This window comes from Apium graveolens, chromosome 2 (assembly GCF_009905375.1).
Source record: "Apium graveolens cultivar Ventura chromosome 2, ASM990537v1, whole genome shotgun sequence".
Classification (NCBI taxonomy): Eukaryota; Viridiplantae; Streptophyta; class Magnoliopsida; order Apiales; family Apiaceae; genus Apium; species Apium graveolens.
Window position 1 is genome coordinate 84,073,253 of NC_133648.1, and position 21,086 is coordinate 84,094,338.

General features: G+C 34.9%; 1 protein-coding gene across 6 annotated transcripts; it reads right to left on the bottom strand.

Annotated features, from left to right (window-relative positions):
- Positions 1–9,067: 9,067 nt before the first annotated feature.
- On the bottom strand, positions 9,068–17,210 carry LOC141707595 (uncharacterized). 6 transcript variants are annotated; one of them, XR_012569097.1, is made up of 10 exons: positions 17,057–17,210; positions 16,576–16,761; positions 16,048–16,371; positions 15,731–15,947; positions 15,258–15,404; positions 14,985–15,109; positions 14,145–14,349; positions 12,613–12,866; positions 12,071–12,145; positions 9,204–9,410 (listed from the first exon to the last, which is right to left on the bottom strand). XR_012569097.1 is itself a non-coding variant. In XM_074510834.1 (9 exons), exons 2-9 carry the CDS (start codon positions 16,677–16,679, stop codon positions 9,242–9,244), a joined length of 1,536 nt encoding a protein of 511 aa, XP_074366935.1. In that variant the 5' UTR covers positions 16,680–16,761; positions 17,057–17,210; the 3' UTR covers positions 9,068–9,241. The 6 variants fall into 6 exon arrangements, 4 of the variants coding, with proteins under 4 accessions (XP_074366935.1, XP_074366933.1, XP_074366934.1 ...); XR_012569096.1 differs by lacking the exon at positions 9,204–9,410 and adding an exon at positions 9,797–11,820; XM_074510834.1 differs by lacking the exon at positions 12,071–12,145 and having other exon boundaries at positions 9,068–9,410; positions 15,731–15,942; positions 16,052–16,371.
- Between the last annotated feature and the right edge of the window lie 3,876 nt (positions 17,211–21,086).

Below are 21,086 nucleotides of genomic sequence, written 5' to 3' on the forward strand. Positions count from 1 at the left end.
CTTTACTCAGAAAGAACTGAATATGCGACAAAGAAGGTGGTTGGAATTGATCAAAGATTATGATTGTGCGATAAACTATCATCCTGGAAAGGCAAATGTGGTAGCTGATGCTTTAAGTCAAAAGGAAAAGTTGAATATGTTAACGTCATCAGAAGAATTAATCAAGGACTTTGAAAAGATGGAAATAGTGGTGCGGACTCCAGAATGTGGAGGTGAAGCCATTTATGCAATACGGTTTCAACCTGAAATTTTGGAAAAGATTAGATGTTGTCAAGAGCAAGTGATGAATCGCGAAAGGAATAAGTTGACGGGAGAAGAAATTAAAGCTCAAAAGGATGGAAAAGGGATATACCGTGTTAACTCACGTATTTGGATACCTGATGTTGTGGAACTAAAGCACGAGATTTTGCAAGAAGCGCATAACTCGAGATTTTCAATTCACCCTGGAAGTACGAAGATGTATCGGGATTTGAAAGAAAATTTTTGGTGACCAAACATGAAAAAGGAAATTGCGGAATGGATAAGCAAATGTTACACGTGCCAAAGAGTTAAAGCGGAACATCAAAGGCCAAGTGGATTGCTTCAGCCACTGGACATACCTGAATGGAAATGGGAACATATCGCAATGGATTTCGTGGTAGGATTACCTAAAACCAAGTCTAATCATGATGTGATTTGGGTGGTAATTGATCGACTGACAAAGTCAGCACATTTCTTGCCGATAAACGAAAGGTTTTCATTAGAGAAACTGGTCAAAATGTATCTGGATGAAATCGTGGTGCGTCACGGAGTTCCTGTATCTATCGTGTCTGATAGAGATCCAAGGTTTAATTCGAGATTTTGGCGACAATTCCACGATCATTTGGGAACGAAATTGAAAATGAGTACAGCATATCATCCGCAGACAGACGGACAAAGTGAAAGGACAATTCAGATAATTGAGGATATGTTGCGAACCTGCGCAATAGATTTCAAAGAAAATTGGGACGATCATTTGCCCTTAGTTGAGTTTTCCTACAACAACAGTTATCATGCAAGTATTGGCATGCCGCCTTATGAAGCGTTGTATGGAAGAAAGTGTAGATCCCCTACTTATTGGGACGAAGTTGGTGAGCGCAAGTTAATTGGCCCCGAGCTAGTGCAGCAAATGAAGGAAAAAGTTGAAATGATACAAAAGAGATTAATTGCAGCTCAAGACCGACAGGCAAAGTACGCGAATCAAGAGCGGAAAGATGTGCAATTCGAAACTGGAGACAAGGTCTTGTTGAAGATATCTCCTTGGAAAGGTTTAACTCGATTTGGAAAGAAAGGAAAGCTAAGTCCAAGGTACATTGGACCATTTGAAGTATTGCGACAAGTTGGGAAAGTGGCGTATGAATTAGCGCTACCGCCGCAAATGCAACATCTGCACAATGTATTTCATGCATCTCTCCTGAAGAAGTATAATGATGATGCGAGCCATGTGATCGAGTTGGAACCAATAGAAATCCAACCAGATTTGTCCTATGTGGACCAACCAGTGTGAATTTTGGATCGAAAAGAAAGGACGCTTAGAAATAAAGTTGTACCTCTAGTTAGAGTGTTGTGGAGAAATCCACTAGTCGAGGAATCGACTTGGGAATTAGAAAGCGAAATGAAAGAAAAGTATCCCCATCTATTTGCTTAGATTAGATTCTGGGGACAGAATCCTTTTAAGGAGGGTAGATTGTAACGACCGAGAATTTTGCGTCGTAATTAAGAAAGTAAAGTATGTGTTATGTGATGAGATTATGTGAATAAGTGGTGATTATTTGTCTTATCTGTATACTAGAGTTAAGGAGTGTGGATAAAAACGTTCCAATTTAAAGAGTCAGCTTAGAAGTCAAGTTGTGGTTTCGGGCCGTCAGGTAGAACGGAACCCGTCCTAATATGGAAATTAAATAATATAAAATGTGAATTATATGTGAAGTAAATGAATGAAGTATTTCGTCTTAAGAGACGTGTTGATTGGCAAAGGTAATGAGAAGCGTATTCGAAACGCTGAGCGTCGGGCCGTCAGGCTGAACGTGACCCGGTACGCGTAAAAAAGGAATTGGGATTAAAGAGGGATAGATTCTATGATCAGACCTGAGTCGTTATGTGACTATATGCGTGTGATTGCTTGACTGTGTGCATGATTATATGTTCTGTGTTAATTTCTGTGAATTTTAAAGGAATTATGTGATTTACATAAGGGTTTATTTAACCTTCGTGCATTTTTATAAAATCATCTGAGATGGATAAAAAAACATGGGATTTGTTCTGTTCTCTTCGTAGAGGTCTTAGAGACTTTTTAAAAATGATAAGTGAATTTAATTGTGGGTCTTTTCATTTTTAAATTGATTTTATGTGGAAAAGGTATTTATTAAAGCAAGTTTGCGAAATTCATATAAAATCAACCGCTCGCTCAAATTCTTATTATGAGTAATGGATAAAAAGCTAATTTCGAGACCTACGCGTTAAAAATGTCATTTTCAATAATTCTCGACTTTCCGAGAGAGATATATTTTGTATTTGAATTTTATCGCATTTAAGTAAAAAGAAAAGGGATGAGTGAGTAAAAGGAAGTTGGTAAATTACTAGATTGCCCTTGTTTCTAAGTGCTATATATAACCCACTTTCTTTTCTTTTCTTTCTTTTGTGCACTCATTCTCTCTTTTCTCTCTTCTCTCTTTCTTTTCTCTCGTCTCTCTCCCGAACACTCTCTCTCTCTTTCACTCCCTCTCGGCCCTCTCATCTCTCATCTCTCTCACTTGCATGCAACCCCCAAATCTTACTCAAACTCAAAGATATTGCTACCTTTAGCCTTTATTTTCGGTATACTTCTTGATTCCTATTTGCATGTAAGTATTTGCAAGGTTTTGTTGAAGTGATCACTATGGTTGTGTTTAAGAAAAACAATTTCTTGAAGCATAACTATAAGAGTGATTTTAAGAGGTTGTGGAGGTCATAAACTCGAGAGGAGATCCGTCATGGACTCTCTCAAGTTCGACCACCACCGGCCATGATCCAAAGGAGAGCCGGTGGGTTTTCCATGATGTGATTGTTAGATTTTAATGTTGCATGTTATGATTTCTTGAAAATTTGAAAAAAAAAGGGTTTTGGCTTCTTTGATAAAAATCGAGTGGGTGCTTGGTAAAATGATTTCCTTGATTGTAAAATGAATGTGTGCATATGATTGTTGCTTAGAAAATCAAAATTTATGATTTGCATGTGAGTTTTTGTTTCGGCTTTATGCTAATAAAAAGGGGAATTGAATTTTGTGACTTGATCTTGGTATGAACTAAGCTTAATTAGTAGGAAATAGAGTTGCATGTTGATTTAAAAGAGGAGTTAGTGATGCATGTCAATGTTTGGTTCTTGGATTGTGAATTTTGAATGTTTGCCGAATGGGAAATGGGTTTAAAAGAGATTGATTTGTGATTAAGTGAATGCATGCATTGAATAATTTGATTAAGGTTTGAGTCATTAGGTAATGTTTGGCTTTGTGCTTCAAAAATCTTGATGAAAATGAGTTAAATGACTAAGTTAAGGCTTAAAACAAGTTAAAGATGTGATATAGGACTTTGCATGTCAAGATTGATCTTTGTATGTGTGTTTTCTTGATAAACCCGAATGGGTTGAATCTTTAAAGTGGTTTGTTGTGAGTAGACTTGATTAAAGTAATGATGGATGGTGATTAGACTAATAAGGAATGAATTATTGTTGCATGCTAAGTTTAGGTTCGAATTTTTGAGTTAATAAGAAAGGAAATTGAATTTGGTGAGATAATCTTGGTAAACACTAAGTTTGTATGATTTAAAAGCAATTGCATGATAGTTTTAAAGGAGATCAATGAGTGCATGCTAGTAATTAGTCTTTGAGTTGAAAATTATGTTCTTGCCGAATGAAAACAAGATAAAAAGGGGATAACTTGGTGATTAAGTGTATGCATGTTGATTTGATGGATTGATTAAGTTGAAATCACTAAGTAGTGCATGGTTTGGTGACTTAATGAATGGAATGATTTAATAGGGGATTAAAACAAGAAAGAAATGTGGTATATAACCTTGCATGTCAAAATCTATTTTTGCATGTTTGATTCTTGATTGTGATAAGTGTTAAGGCCGAATAGGCCATAAGAAATAAAGGTCAAAACTTGATTTTGGTAATTGAAAGAATGATTGAGTGTTATATGTGAAAATCTTTGATTTTGCTTGATTGGATTGTTGTTTTGATTCGAATTAAGGAATAAAGGAAAAGGGAATTAAGTCGATTGATATTAGTGATAGTATGCACGTAAATGTTTGGTTGTGAATGTGTCTAGTACTCGTAAAAGAGTCGTGTTAGTTTGATTTGAGAAATAGCCTAGGTCAAGCGAGTACGCTTTGATTGCTAGGTATATAAGGATATGAAAACTATGAGAAAGAATTGTGCTATATGCTATGTGGTGTGTGCTTATTTGTATAAGCTATACTCGTATAGTTCGAGTCAAGAATATAATCGAGTTATCGTATAGAGTGATCGTTCCGGGAACGAGAGTTGGGAATCTAATTAAGATTTCTGGTTTTATTGTAGATTCGGAGCGTGAGGGCATTCGGGCTAGGAAAGGGAAAAGTATACTAGGTGGCAGTAGTTCAACCCTCAGGAAAGCAATTTCAGGCAAGTAACTCTGATTACTTGTATAAATGATTGTAAAGGAAATGTTGTTCATACCATATAGAGTATTGAACTGTTAAAGTATGAAACCCTTGCTTTATGAAACCCTGATATTGATTTGAAGTACCCTTTGTTCTTGATAACCTGTTATTGATAATCCTATTGATTTCACCCGTTGATAATCTGCCTTTCTGTTTAAGTTTCCTATAATGCCATGATCATATTGAACCTTAAAATTATCTTGGATAACTCTGTTAATGATACCCTGTTTCTCTTGATCGCCCTAATGATCCCTAAGTTATTACTGATCCTTCAAATTTAGTACCTTATTATCTTTGATGCAGAATCCTTGAGAATTGTTCCTTGCGTATCTTTGATTCACTCCCTGAACTTTGTTTCTTTAAAATCTGAATTAAGAATGAGTTTCGACTTGAAAGTGTCCGAATGATTTCAAAGGCTTGGTAATGATAAAATGAATTTTAGAAAACCTATTGTTTTCCAACTCAAGGTTTTCCAAATGAATTCCTGATGGATTGGATTGAGACGTAAGAGGCTAGTGGGACTAGTCCAGTCATGGTAAGAGGTTAGTGGGACTAGTCCAATTTAAGGCTGAAATTATGCCGAATGGTACCTTAAAGACCGGAATGGAGGTCGATACGGGCTGATCACCCGTATATAATGAAATGGAAAGATAAGTGATCCAATCAAGGGTTCTAAATGATTATTTAAGAAAAGGAACTGAAACTTTTATTCAGTAACTTGATTTTTTTGGAAATGAAAATGGTTTATACTGTTTTAAAAAGAGTTGATTATGTTATTGTGGAGCTTAAAGCTCAGAACCCTGATTCCTGAAATTGTTGATCATATGAATGATTCTATATCTTGAAATACTGTTGCTTTCCTCTACCGAAAGATCTATTTTGATCCTATAATGATTTGTGTTGAATGTCGACTTTCATCCTGTTTCGAGCCTTGTTTCTTGAAATCCCAACTATTCTCCGGATACCTTTCCTTATCTCAAAGAAAACAAAAATGAATATACGGAAATCTGCCACCTAGATTAGCTAAAATAGAATGCCCTAGTTTGTTCAAAGCATATTGAGAATTGTTATTGTAGAACTGCTATTTAGTTACTTGCTGAGTTTTATACTCATTGTTTTGTCTTAATCTAACCATGGCAGTTAAGCAAGAAGATGGCCAGGCTTAGGCACACTGCTCGTAAGAGCGTACCTGGTGGTCCCTACCGCGTTGAGGGCTTCCAGTTGCCAGAGCAGGTAGTACAGGTTATGAGTGAGTTCGCGCCTAGTAAGAGGTGTTTAAAGATACAATGGGTTATCTGTCGGTTCCCAGCTGGAATCGATACTGATTATTTAATAATATTTTGGGGTTTGTAAGTTATATTCGGTGATTGGTAGTTGTAATCTTGTCTCATACTTTATCCTGTTGATCATGTTAGTAGTTAATCGGGGTTTATGCATATTTAATTAGTAGATTAGAGGTGTGTGAGTCCTCATTTCCTAACCCCGAGATTGAGGTCGTCACAAGTGCTAGTTATCTTGGTTGGGTGGAAGACGGCCCGATTTCGACGTTTAAAGAGACATAAATTCATATATTTGGGTTTGTTAGTTGGTTTGGACCGGGCCGTATAATAAAATTATCAAACATAATAAAAAATTAAAATATTTTTTTAAAAAAAATTTAAAGAGGTCATCATACATTCGAATTTTCTGAGTTTGGTCATAAATTTTAAATAAAAAAAAGGTCTACAAAATAAGTGGTCCTCTTACATTAATTTAAATTACGGATTAATCTAAAAATTGTTTACTAGTGAAATAAATTCAAAAATACGATTTAAAGTCGATGTTTATAGGAGATATTTTTTAGAGCTATTACTTCTATTTTTCACAATTTAATTGGATAAAAAAATAATATTTTAATTTATATTTTCAACTTCATAATTTATTTTATATTTTTAAATAAGATACTCCCTCCGTCCCAAAATTTTGTTCCTCTTTTGACTTTTTGTATTGTTGGTGGTAAACGATTGACTGCTAATATAAGTCTAATCTATAAGATCAAACATAGTCGTGAGTGATTTTGTTGGATTCGTATTTATGAGTACTTTAATACAATGAACTTTTTATATCTAATACTAATATGAAATTAAAGATATTAACAATTAAAAATGTGCATTGGCAACCGTGTGCAACATAAATAGGAAACGTTTTGAGGGACGGAAGGAGTATATATTATGAGAAATAATAAAATTATCTGAATAAAACGGACTTAAATTTTTTAAATTTTCACTTATTAACTTAAAAGTTTATACTATAAGTGTTGTTTATAATTTTAGCCTCAAATCACAGCAAACTGTCTCTTTTTCTCCTGAGATTTATACCAGCAGTGTTCTGATATTCTGATCAGCATTTGGCACCGCTACCTGCTTCTCTTGTTAGCATAAAACTCTGTTAACAGTTTAGGCGGCCGTAGAAAGTGGTTTCTCTCTGAAAGCAGTACCAGCAGCCTTACCCTTATTTTTTTCTTAGGATCTCATCTCGTATACAATTGATCTAAAAAAAAGGGAAGACTCGAACAGAACATTAACATTATATTACATTGCAACACAGCTAGCCTAGCTCTCATTCTTTTACTTCTTCTATGAAGATATATGAAGCTCACATCACATTCATACATATGTATAGGTATATTTCACCTGTTGGAAATAGGATTTGGTCCACTTGGAACTTCATGAGCATCTCCGTCGAATCTAACCTTTCGGTCATGCTTGGTAGATGAAGCAGCTGATAGAGTAGATGTATCGCCAATTAGTTTTATTGAATAAAGGGGATGAAGCTGATGATGAGAGAAGTTGGGTCGTAGGAATTTTTGACGAGGCTGCCATAGCTGATGCTTTGGAAACAGGCAGCAGGTAAGCATTAGTTGATAGTATTAAGCCAAAGAGGATCAAGAAGAAGATGAGGGAAATAACAAGAAATTTAAAGAGGAGATTATGATATTTTGATTTTGTAGGGTTCTGGAATATATATGAAGTAAACATATTGGATGTTGCCATGCAATCTGCAGCAAAGATGATCATCAATCAAGTGTGTGCACTGGTAGAATTAAAATGATGATATCAGAATATTTTTAGCCTTAGAGCCCAGGAGCAGGGGATATCAATATCCAGTAACCAATATTCTCCGTTTGTAAACTTGTTATAGAAGACAGAATATTAACAAGAAAGGACAGGAGCTAGAGAAGAAAAAGGAGGGGACTTGGGACAAAAGAAGCTTCAAAACAAAAGTGAATACCAAACAAGATTTGAAGTTTAGGTGATACACGTTTTTAACATTAACAGATTACAAAACAAAACAACCCACCATATATTAAGCAAAATACTAAACATATGAAATTAGTTTGAAAAATAGAATCTTTTATGTACTAAATAAAATGAATCTTTGTATTCACATTAATATCAATAATTAAATTTCAATTAAATTATTTTACAATATCACATCAACTACAATGTTTATATCTTTTTTTTCCCTCTCTGGCATTGCATCGTATGTGACATCACTAGTACACCTTCCATGGGAACATTAGTATTACCGACGACAAACATGGATGGTCCACAAAATCTCATGAATATTTTCCTGCTGTTTAAATATTGTATAATAATTAACCATCTGATAAGGGTCAATGATGTATGTATCATTTATGAGTGTTCCTATTAAACAATAGCGGAACCAATTACAATTAAACATTTTCCCTTCTGAAATAGGAGATATGATGAGTCTTGTGATCATACTTTTAGTTTGCATACGTAATAATGGTAATTATTCATTGAGCGGGATTTGTCATGTGTAATAAAATTATGATTAAATCTGAACACGACGCATGACATTTAGAAACCAACTTGTACTACCTTTTCCGTTTTCTTAATTTAAATGTCCTTGAACATTTGTTTCGTCTTTTCAATACATTCATCCTTTCAACTGAAAACCATCTTTTTCAATGATTCTCAAACAATTATATACCTAACCAGCTTCCATTTACATCTCTTTTCTTTCTAATGGATTTGACATTAGATGCCCACGTAAATTACCAACTCAATCCAACTGCTGTTCAATTTCTCTTTGCTTCAACAAATTTCAGAAAATTTGCAAACCGTTGATTATATATAAACTATATGTTTTTATTCTGCATATTTGAGTAATAAAATTCAAGTGTCAAGAAAATATTTTGAGACAAAGTCAAATACTCAGATAGCATGTGATGCTTACTATAAAAGGAGTGTCTTGCAACTAGGGTAGTGCAACAGATTCTCTTCTATTATGTAAAATGTCCTAGTACTTCATGTTTCATCTTTTGAAGATATTTTTTCACCTTACGTGTCTGCCATTTTGCCAACTTTCATCTACAAGTTCAATCATTTCATTTCTAAATTTACACTAGCAAACATAAACAAAATGAGAACCACCATACGTCTCATCACTTGTTCTACATCATTTCCAATTCACAGGGGAAAGGATAACACAAAATGAATCTAATTAACAAAATGAATGACTTGCCCTTGGTATATATCTCACTTCCATCGTAAGGACTGCCTTATACCCGTATATATAAGCCCTAGCGACCTCCCAATCAGGCAAACTAGAAAAAATGAAATGGCTTCGCTGACTTTTCCGACGACGGTTTTAACAAGTGGCATAGAAATATCAAACAGTTCAAGGAAAAGACTGTAGTAGTACCTCCTGCAACATAAATACAGGTACTGTTAATATTTGTAGCAATTGCATCATTAGACTAGGTGCAAAATATATGGAAATAAGAACGTTAAACATAATCTTGGCTACAAAAGGTTTCCGCATCTGTAAGCAGATTCGGAAGAAACAATAGCATGCTCATATCTGCATGTCCACAACGAGTTTAAGATATCTAAAATCCATTGAGACTGCTTGTTGTACTGTACCAGGTATTCATTAATGGTACAAATATCCAGTAAAAAATAAAGAGTGAACTGGGTCGTGGGCGTATGGGAAACACCGATTGACGGTAAATCTTGGTAAATGGTTTCACAGTAGACAGAAACCATATGACAACTGAAGACACGAGGCGACTACTGATTATGACCTTGATGAATCCATAAATGATTGATTAGCACAAGCAATTGCATTCTAATTGCACTTGCAAATCTTCATTACAGATGACAGACAGCACAACAAGAAACTAAGTACTACAACTGCACATGAGATAATTTCTCTGATACACGTTTTTGACAATCTTCCATCTATTTCTCCAAAAATCAGTGTTGCTGATTACTTCACCAAAATGAAAATGTTATGGGATGATATAGACTCTCTTGCTCTAATTCCTGTTTGTTCATGTGGTTGCAAATGTGGTGCTACTCAAAAGGCTCTCAAATTTCATCAAGATCAGCATGTTATACAATTTCTTATGGGATTGAATGAAACTTATGCTATCATGAGAGGATCTATTCTCATGAGTTCTCCTCTTCCTAACATCAGTCAAGTTTAAAGCCTATTGCTTCAAGAAGAATCTCAAAGGGAGATTCATTTGAATGGACAATTTGTTGTTGATTCTGCTTCACTCCATGTCAATGCATCAAAATTTCAGAATGCCTCAAGTTTCTCTAGTTCTCAGAAGAAAGCTAATTTTGATTCTAAGAAGTCTCTCCACTGTAACTACTGCAAGAAACCCGGCCACACAATTGATAAATGCTATAAGATTCATGGTTTTCCTCCAGACTTTAAGTTCACTAAAACTAAAAGACTTGCAGCTCAGGTTGTTGATACCACTGACTCTCCTACTCATGATTCTCAAATGACTGGTAACTCTGCACCTACAACTCATTCTGGAAACTCAGGCTTAACTCCAGAACTCTGTGCTCAACTCATCAATATGCTGAAGTCTTCTCAAATGTCTGATCAGCCTTCTGCAGCAAATCTTGTTGTAATTCACAGGCCTTTAATGCATTTCTTAGTCAATCTAATAACACTAGTTGGATTTTAGATAGCAATGCTAGTGATCATATGTGTTCACAGAATTCTATGTTCACTTCTTTGCATAAGTTGCCACAACCAATACATGTTTCTTTACCCAATGGTCAACAACTTGATATTCTTTATAGTGGAACTGTGTCCATACTTGACAGTATTGTGCTAGACAAAGTTTTATATGTTCCTTCATTCAAATTCAACTTACTTTCCATCGGTAAGTTGACACAACAGTTAGGGTGCACCATCAATTTTTCTCATGAAAATTGCTTTATGCAGGGCTGTTCTCTGAGGAGCCCAGTGGTTCTTGGTAAAACTCAGAGAGGCCTTTACATTCTTCCCCCATCATCTCCGGTTCTCCCACCAACTCTAGCTTCTTCAATCAAATCTGCTAATAAAGCTTTTGTTTGTAATAGTAATGCTTTGTTATGGCATACTAGATTAGCTGATTAGGCCACTTGCCTATGACAAGAATCAAAACTCTTTCTCTTTGTAATGTGAATGTTGGTACTGATTTCTTTTGTGATGTTTGCTCTAAAGCTAGACAACATAGGAATTCTTTTCCTTCTAGCACTATTCATAGTTCTAAACCTTTTCAGCTAATACATGTTGATGTGTGGGGCCCATACAAAGTTTCCACTTATAACAACTATAGGTATTTTTTTTACTATTGTGGATGACTATACAAGGACCACATGGACTCATCTCTTAAGTTGTAAAAGTAATGCTTTCACTTTTATTAAATACTTTGTAGCCATAGTTGAAAATCAGTTTCATTCCACTGTCCAAGCTATTAGAACTGATAATGCTTTGGAATTGGGACTCAGTTCTACTACTTCGTTCTACTACTTCTGCTTATTATCTAGAAAAAGGTATAGCACACCAAACTTCTTGTGCATAATCTCCACAACAAAATGGAGTTGTGGAGAGAAAACACAAACATCTCCTTGAAACATCTAGAGCTTTAATGTTCCAATCTAATCTTCCCATCAAATATCGGGGAGAATGTGTTCTCACTTCCGCCTACCTCATCAATAGATTTCCTTCAAAAATACTTGATGGTGCTTTCCATATGAGCTCTTATTCAACAAACTTCCTACTTATGATCATCTTAAACCTTTTGGTTGTCTTGCATATGTTTGTATTCCTGCAAAACATAGGTATAAATTTTCTGATGTACCATGTGTTATGCTAGGATATCCTTTTGGTAAGAAAGCGTATAAGTTTCTTAACCTACAAAATCATTCTATTCAATATTCCAGAGATGCACAATTTCATGAACATGTTTTTCCATATGTCAAGTCTACTATTCCTCATTATTCCCCAGTGAGAACATGATAATAATTCTATTGTTCCTGAATTCTGTATTACCAATTCAGATAATAGTTTATCTTTACCTTCTCCTATTTCATCAGTTCCTGTTTCCTCAGTTCCATGTTCACCTAATATGTCACCTATTCAGCCTTTACAACCTGTCAGAAAATCCACCAGAGTTGTTAAACCACCCAGTTATCTTCAAGATTATATACATACAGCAGGGCATGTTACTTGTACACCATCTTTTTGTTCCTGTACTGTCACTTCCTTATGTCCACAACCTTCACATCATGAGAATCTTGTACCTATATGCTGTGCTGCCACTACTGTTTTTAACCCTATCCCTGAGCCTACTACTTATGAAGAAGCTTCACGTTACCCTGAGTGGCAACAAGCTCATACTCCCCCCCCCTAAAGCTACAGCGAACAGCCACTTTATCTTCTCCAATGATAGTTTATTGAAGTTAGAAGGTAATCTATCCCCGATTATTTTCAGTATGGTGATTTGGTACATAAAAACTTCTTGTGCATCACATACACAGAAAAGCTGGGTAACACGGTTATACCATCGACTCAGATCTTTAATATGTAAGCTAGTAAACAGAAACAATACGGAACATACCATCCAGTCAATGCCCTCAACTCTTTGGTACGCTTAACAGGTACGGAGATGCAGTTTATGACAACAAAACGTAATGGAGATGATGCAGATCGAGATTTCAGCATGCCAATATTCTTCCACCAACTTGACTTGTTGGCCTCACCCTTGCTAGAATCCTGAATGATCCGACTCTCAAGCGTTCGAAGATCAAATCTGTCCTCGTACATTGATGCGACTGAGTCCATATTCTGGTACAACCACTGACTTAAAACCACCTGTGAAGAAACCAGATAACCATCAGTAAATTCTAAAATATTCTCATATCATCCATATCTCATGCATGTAAGATAACTAGATAAGTAAGTACGCAGTAATCAGTATCGACCATAAGGGTTCCAGGTATATATCAACAGCAAACATCACAAACAATACATCCCTTGTCAGATCTGAAAATTCAATTGGGCAGTATTAACTGGAAAGGTTCGAAAAAGTGGTATTTTCCATAAACAAATTCCACGGGTTTAGGAACAGACACACACACACATACACATATATGCCTCTAGCGTCACGTCAACTGCTATTTATAAGTGGAGAATGGAATATTGTTCTAAAAAATTTGCCTCATAATTTTATAACAGAAATTTGTTCAGAAGATTGCCTGTCGGGTTTATGTCTATGATAGCATCCTAAAAGCTCCAAGGAAAAGAACACCTTGTGACAGTATCTCTGTTCTGGTCCTAATTCCTCAAGTTATCATATTGAAATAAAATAACATTTTTTCATAAATGGCTTATTTGCAACGAAAAATTAGTAAAGAATAAACTAAAACTAAATGGGGGAGGAATCCCAGCATTTCAGCTGAGCAGCAAATTAGGACAAAGAAGGCATAACAGAAGATGTATGTATATATATAGACCCTATATATAATAGGAGGACCATGATCATCCTTCTTTGAGTACAGGGTTATCCAATAACAAGTTGATACCGACCAAGTACTAAACACTTTAAAGTGGTATGCTTTGTGTCGCAATCATAGTCTAGACTCACAAAATACAAAATGAACTGAAGAATTTACTTACAAAGGCTAAAAAACCAATTTATTTAGACAAGTGAACTGGTGTGACTTCTATTTCTTAAGTCTAAACATATACGATGACCAAACTCTTTAGATAAAAACTAAGTTCTCTAGTTCGTAAATATATTGTATAATTAGAATGATATTTTCAAGTATACTATAAAAATACGCGTGAGTGTGTCTTTGTATTCTAATATACATATTTCTACTTTTTATACACTACAACAATAAAATCATATGACATATTTATAATCATGAATTGTCCCTTTTCTGTTTAGGTTATACCTGAACATTAAAAAGGTCAGAAAATACTCCATAAATTAATACCGTAAAACATATAGAATAATCTATTATATCGGGTTTCATCAATTAATTAAAGAAAAGTTGTCTGGTGGATCATAAGCTAATATACACAATATCGTCAGATAATGATTTCTAGTTTCCTTAACAATAATGCACAACTGTAAATTAGGTGTACCTCATTTCGTAATCTTTGAAGTGCTCTGGTCGATAAAGAACACAAACTCAGACCAAGGCTATTTATACCATCTGACATGTCGCCATCAACGGAAATAAGCTCCACATACATACTTGCAACACCATCAGCCAGTGAAATCACTAGATCTTCTAACACAGAAACCCCATGACGGGTAAAGAAATCAAAGTCGTAACAGCTATCCTTCCTGTTATAGACACAATCAGATGAAGTAAGAAAATCCACTAATTATAAATATAATTTGTAAATTGTAATATAAGCCGTCTTCAAAAATTTATCTAGAGCCATCATATCTAATATCAGTTCATCACAGATCTTACTTTTAAATATTAAGCTTCTGTCTTTCTAATAGCTATGCGTAATACATTTACGGAAATCAGTCATGTTTCAATCAATGACAGTAGGCAGAGATCAAGAAAATACTTTATGACTAATCATATAGTAGTCTTTACTGTAATACTTATTCATATTATATCTATCAAACTCAGAGAAGAACAAGACCTTATTCTTGCCTCAAATTCTTTACAATTTCAACATTGACCTATTTTCTCTAAAGTCATAACTTAATGTCAATCTAACCTGTAGAGTTCAGCAAGAGAAGGGATGCAATATCGATGCATTATGTAATTTAATGTGATTCTATGGAGAAGTCGTATATGTTTAAAACCGCTGCCAGATCAGATGCCCGTTTACTTTCCGTAACAATAAAAGCTCTTTCTTAGACAGTATACTTTCTTGCCAAATAAAACAATAACAAAATTCCCAAGTATGGAGCAACTGGCAAAGTGGGCACATCTATAATCTTTATGTTAAAACAGTTACCTTAAAGAACCGGATCTAAGTATGCCAATCAGATCCGTGTATAAATCTTTCTTGCCCAAATTTTCGACACTCTGTATAATGGAGTCATATACATTTAACTTTTCACCCAAAATAGAAAGGCACGCCTGATAAATGGAAAGAGGAAAACAAAAGGTTAACTTTTAGACTAGTCACTGCAAACATATCTTTATCATTACAATGACAAAAGTAATAACAACAAATAAAAGTCTCTAAGCAGCACAGAGAAGATAGGATTGACTAGTTCGAAAGTACCATGTCAAAATTGCTAGATTTTAATGAAAGTTCCTCCGCTAACCAATCGATACATAAATGCTCACAGGACTTCTGAATTATTTGTGAAAACTCAACCTGCGGCTCAAACATGACTAATGTGGATGAGTTTCCGAAAACATTGCTGACCTGCAAATCCACAGAAAACATGGGCTATTATGTCATAGATGAATAGAACATTCACAAACTACATAATAAAGGTTTACTAATTAAGAGGCTAACAATCTGGATCCAACTGAAACAAACAGAACTACAAATAAAATATCGTAAATCCAATTTCCCCCCTCCCAGATTGCAAATTACAAGTAGCAGAGGCCTTTATGACTTTATACTTCGGACTTCTTTATATTTATAAATGGGAAGTAACAAATCTTTCAAAAAAATAAATTAACATTCTTATTGTACAAATATATAGTGTAAATAGAGAGCAAGAACATGATGAAGACAATGCCTGCCTCTTTCTTGAGCCGATGAAAACTAGCCAACAGCAACCTGAATCTGGGAGCCTCAGCAATGGCAAACAAACTTGCAGGCCTTTGTTGCTCACTTTCAGTCACCCCACTCCCTAAATTCCCTTTGTTTTCAATGATATTCAGGGAATCCAGAAGCTTTTTCCTCACAATCTCCCATGCAAATTTCAAGTTAACTTCATCATCATCATCATTTACTGCACTGCATATTGATAAAAATATGATTGCGTGTGTATCTTCAGACATCAAGTAAACTGCATAATCTAATACAAAACAATCATACACCTCATTACCTTCCTTACCTACCAGAAACTGAGGTTTCATCTGGGACCATACGGTCATTTGCAATGCTCTGTTTAGAAGTAAAAGGAGACTTCTCCGCAGGTATTACTCCAACCATATATGTCAGGAATACACTTGTCATCAGAAGTACTTGGTCGACTACAGGAATCCAATCAGAAGCGATTACACCACCGGAGTTGATTAAAGTTCTATAACAAAGGCACTTTACTGGGCTTTCCTTTCTAAAGAAGCTCGCCTTCATAATTGTGACACCAAAAGTACTAGGCTTGCAGATGCGTATTGAAGAGAGAGGGTTGACTTTGTAAGAAGCAGCACACAACTTCCTAAGGCCATGGAACAGAGCAAAACTATCAGTGAACTAATTGGGGTACATACGCCGTAAAACTACAAAAACAACAAAAAAAATCAGCTTCAATTCTTGAAAAGGAAAGACCTCGGACTACATGAATAAAAATGTAATTCCAAAAGGCCTCATATAAAAAATATGAACAATTGATATTGGCAGATAGTAAACTTGTAAATGTAACCTCGGATCATAGTGCACGTGTTTGGGACAAGCACGATGCTGACTAACACAATATCTACGAACAGGCAGCTTGGTATGCGAGGGAACAATTACACAGTCTGACATTGCTAACAACGTCTTCTGAGAGTGCGCGAATAGTACCCACAGCGACTAAAAAATCAAAGTATACACCTTGTTTTTCATTTATCTACAAAACGAAAATGCAATTTAATTCAATAATCAGAAAACACATGTATCAATTTTTCGTAGTATTCAATAATAAAATACATATTTGAATTCAGTAGTAGTCTCAGCTGAGTCTAAAACAACCCTAATCATCAGCTAGAAGTAACAAATCAGCAGTAAAAAGACATATACATACATAAATGTAAACTGATAAATGAATAATGCAAAATGAGGTTACCGTGAAAAATAAACGTGGGTAAATGATGGGAATTAGAAGAACAATGACGATAAGAGAGGAGGATTAGATATGTGCGTACCTGATTCAATTTAGGTCAACTTTTTGGTTCGCCCCTCCCCCCTCTCTTCTTTCTTTTCTTTTGTTTTTTTAGATGCTGGAAAATATGCCTACTTTTATTCATCGCTACAAATTTATTTGCATTTATCCGACCGTCCTTGGAAAAAAAAAACGAAAAATAACTGCTTTTTTCAAAGTATTTCGTTTTTCAAAGTATTTTGATTGTGAAGCATGCTTAATGGGTAAAGAGATGATATCAAGTTTTACAAAAAGATCGCGGACATCAAGTATGTTTCACGATCAAAATATCAAAAATACTAGGCTTAAAGTTGTATGTATACCACTGTTTTATCGGAGATCTTAGAGATCACGTATCATAACTGTGGTATGCAGGTTGCTCATTTCGACGTTGCGCCTGGATCCTTCTTGTGATTGTGGTATAATTGTTGTTGGGTGTCTGCAAAACAACAAAAAGAGAGGGGTTTGAGCCTCGCGGCTTCTCCGGTGTGAGAGTAAGAACTCACTTTGGGAAGATGAACATAGACAGGAATATAAGGTCGATGTGTGTATATATGAGTGTGTTAGAGAGCTCACCCCTAAATCCCTTCCTCTTCGGATATAAATAGCTTAATGGCAGGGTTTAGGGGTTGATAACTTTAGATCAGGATTGTTCATTACTCGAGGTAGAGGACGCCTGACTCGGATGAATTTCATACACGTGTCTAGGTAGGAACCGCTTTAGAATGACCCAAAGGTGTACTGACGTGTGTCACGCTTGTCTCAATTGTTCGTTGTAAATAGTTGTCATTGTCACACGCAAGTTCGTACCTCGCGTGCTCCTCATTGGTGGGTTATGGGGTTGGCTTGTGTCTGGGTTGGGTAGGACCTGGCACTACCATGAGTCTGGCTCACCCTATGGCAGGGTTCGACTTTAGATAGAAGGTCATCTTTCTCCTAAACTGGGCATGTACCCGGCTATTCATGTGAGCCTGAGTCAAACTGAAGTTGAAAGACATGTTCAAAGGTCTTAAGTTATTTTAAATGCTGATAGGAGTTATAAGGGAAAGGAAAAGATTGGTGAATTCTTAAAGCTTGCACTGGAAACTCTGATTCTGACATCTCAACCCCTGACAAAAGCTCATATTGAAGATATTCCAGTAAAAGCTGATGATGTTGCGGGGATAACCTCTGACACTGCTCAAGTTAACACTGAAAAAAAATCACAACCTCTGATACTACTCAAGTTGTTGACAAAATAGCTCAAGGAATAAAAGATGATACTAATGTCAAGACAACCTCTTATGAAACTCATGTTGCAAGAAAATCAAGAACTGACATACCAAGGTTCCAGAGAATACTTAAGTCATCCAAGCCTCAATTTAAAATAAATGAAGACGATGGATACATTATGTACAAAGATGTTGGGATTGATAAAAAATGGTTTGATTATGTGAACAGATATACCACTCATGAACCTGTGCATGAGTTGGCATCAGACTTTGAACTGAAAAATGAACTTTTATGAAAAAACAAAACACCAGCTCTTGATAGAAATGCTGGAATAATCAAGAATATATACAATAGATGATCTCAATTTATATAACCTGGTCAGAGAGGGGGTCTTTGGTTACAAAAAGGCCGGAGTTTACGAAGGAGATTTTTAAAGATAAAAGATCCAAATTCACTAACTGACATTGGTGAAGATGTAAAACTTCAGGATTTATAGAAGATAAAATGTGTTTAGATTATTTTTGACAATTTTGTTGGTGACAGGCCTAAAGAGAAGATGGTTTACTTTCTTGATTCTGGAAAAAGGCTGATAGTGTCACATGAACAAATGTTGAACAGATCTTGAAAAGAACTTGAATACCTTGTCTGCATGATCATTGTGAATAATGCAATTACTGAAAGATGGTCTAAATTTCTAAAAGGCCTAGTTCATGAGAAGGGGAGGGGTTTTGCCAAACCTAAGTTTATTCCCACATACATATTGAAGTATGCATGATTCAATTGCTGACATGCCTAAGGGAGGAGCACAACTAGTAGAATAGTTTAGATCAAAGCTGATTTCTTTTAGTCCTAATGTTAAAGACTATGGGTTGATTCAACAGGATAACTTAAATATGAGCAGGAGTAAAATTTATGATTTAAAAGTTGTTATCTTCCAGATTGATGAATCTTCTAATGAGCTCAAGGATGTCAAGCAAATATTAGGTACTTGAATATAGTTAAAGAGAATATGCTCAGACAATTCTTTAATGAAGCTACGAGATTTCTTAGAATTCAAGACTGAAGATAAAGTACGATACACTGACCGTAAGATTGTACATTTGTTAGTATTTTTGCATTTAGATAGTTTTGACATCATCAAATAAAGAACTTGTACATATTTCCATAATGCACAAGTTGGGGGATATTGTTAGATATGATTTGATGATATCAGTATTTAGCTATGAGAGTTTTTCATCAGCATTTGATATCAGAGTTTAACAAAGATGACGTCATCGGCATTTATCGTCGGTATTTTTCATCAGTATTTGTTCATATCAGTATTTTTCAAATCAGTATTTTTCAAACCGGAAATTAATAGATATCACAGGAGGATATATTTGTAGAGATATGTTGGTGCAACACTTTACTTATTGTAGCAATCAATAGTTGAATATGTATCCTTATTCAATTGTAACATATTTTCTAGATTGATTGTGTAGTTTTGCAGTATATAAGCACATGTTAGGTTTACACTATAGGTGTTTGAATAGATGTATCATTCATATAACCTAGCAGCTCTCGAGAATATATGTTCATCCTTTAAGAGATTACTGTAATCGGTTTTATTGATAAATATAAAAACTGTTTTTTTGTTGAGTTTGTTAATTTGATTTGATTGTTTGATTGTATTCACCCCATCTGCAGTTGATTTAATCTTAACATGTTTCGTAAAATAAAATATTTTGTAATATTCTACATGCAATATACATGTGATATTAAAGATTTTGAATAAAATAATGATATTTGTAAAGATTGATTTGCAAAATAATATGTTCTACAATATTTTATGTAATATGTCTCCACAGAACTTAACTCATGAGTCAAACAGTCAAAATAATATATGTATACCATTATCTTTTTTCAAACACATAGCACTGTAAAATCTGGTGATGTCGGGCTTCCAACAAGTATGTTTCTCATTTTGCTTTAGTAAATGCTAAATCATAGGCAACAAATACAAAAATAAGCTATAAATATACTATCATTCTAACTTTTGCAGGTTTGTCGTAGATATTCTCTCATCATTACGCGAGGAAGGAATTCTCAATTACATATGAAATCCATGCCTCAAGTTTGTAGGAACATCTTCTGCCATGTTAGTTTGCTAATGAGATCCAAAGAAGTAACTATAGTATCTTTACTTCTATCGATGGGGTTGAATGCAACTATATACTGTTCTAGAGTTGTAAACGAACCGAACTCGGATGAACTTTTAACGAGTGCAGACAAAACCTTAACGAACCGAACACTGTTCGATAAGTTTATCGGACAAAATTTCTTGTCCGAACTCGAGTTCGGTAATATTTGAACCGAGCATGAACTGTTCGCGAACATATCAAACCGAACGAACTCGAACTATTCGCGAATATCATTTATATTTAAAATAATAATTTTAAATATTATTTTAAGTGAAAAATTGTATCCAAATATTTATTTAAAATAATTATAAAATATAATTAATATATATAATTAATAATATATATAAAACAAACCAGTTTGTCTAGTGTGTACCCATGAACACATGCTAAAAAAGTGTGATTGATAAGTTATAAAAAATTTATTGGTGGAGATTTTTGTGCATACAGAGGGTCCATCATTATTAATGAGCTCCCCACCAATATTTTGTAGACACCTCATCAATTATTAGCTCTTAACATATGTTCATGGACACACACTAGAAAAATCCATTATTTATACATTTAACATTAAAAATATACTATTTTTTTCGAATCGAACTCAAGCCGAACACGAACCGAACTCGTGTCGAACAGCTTAAAGTT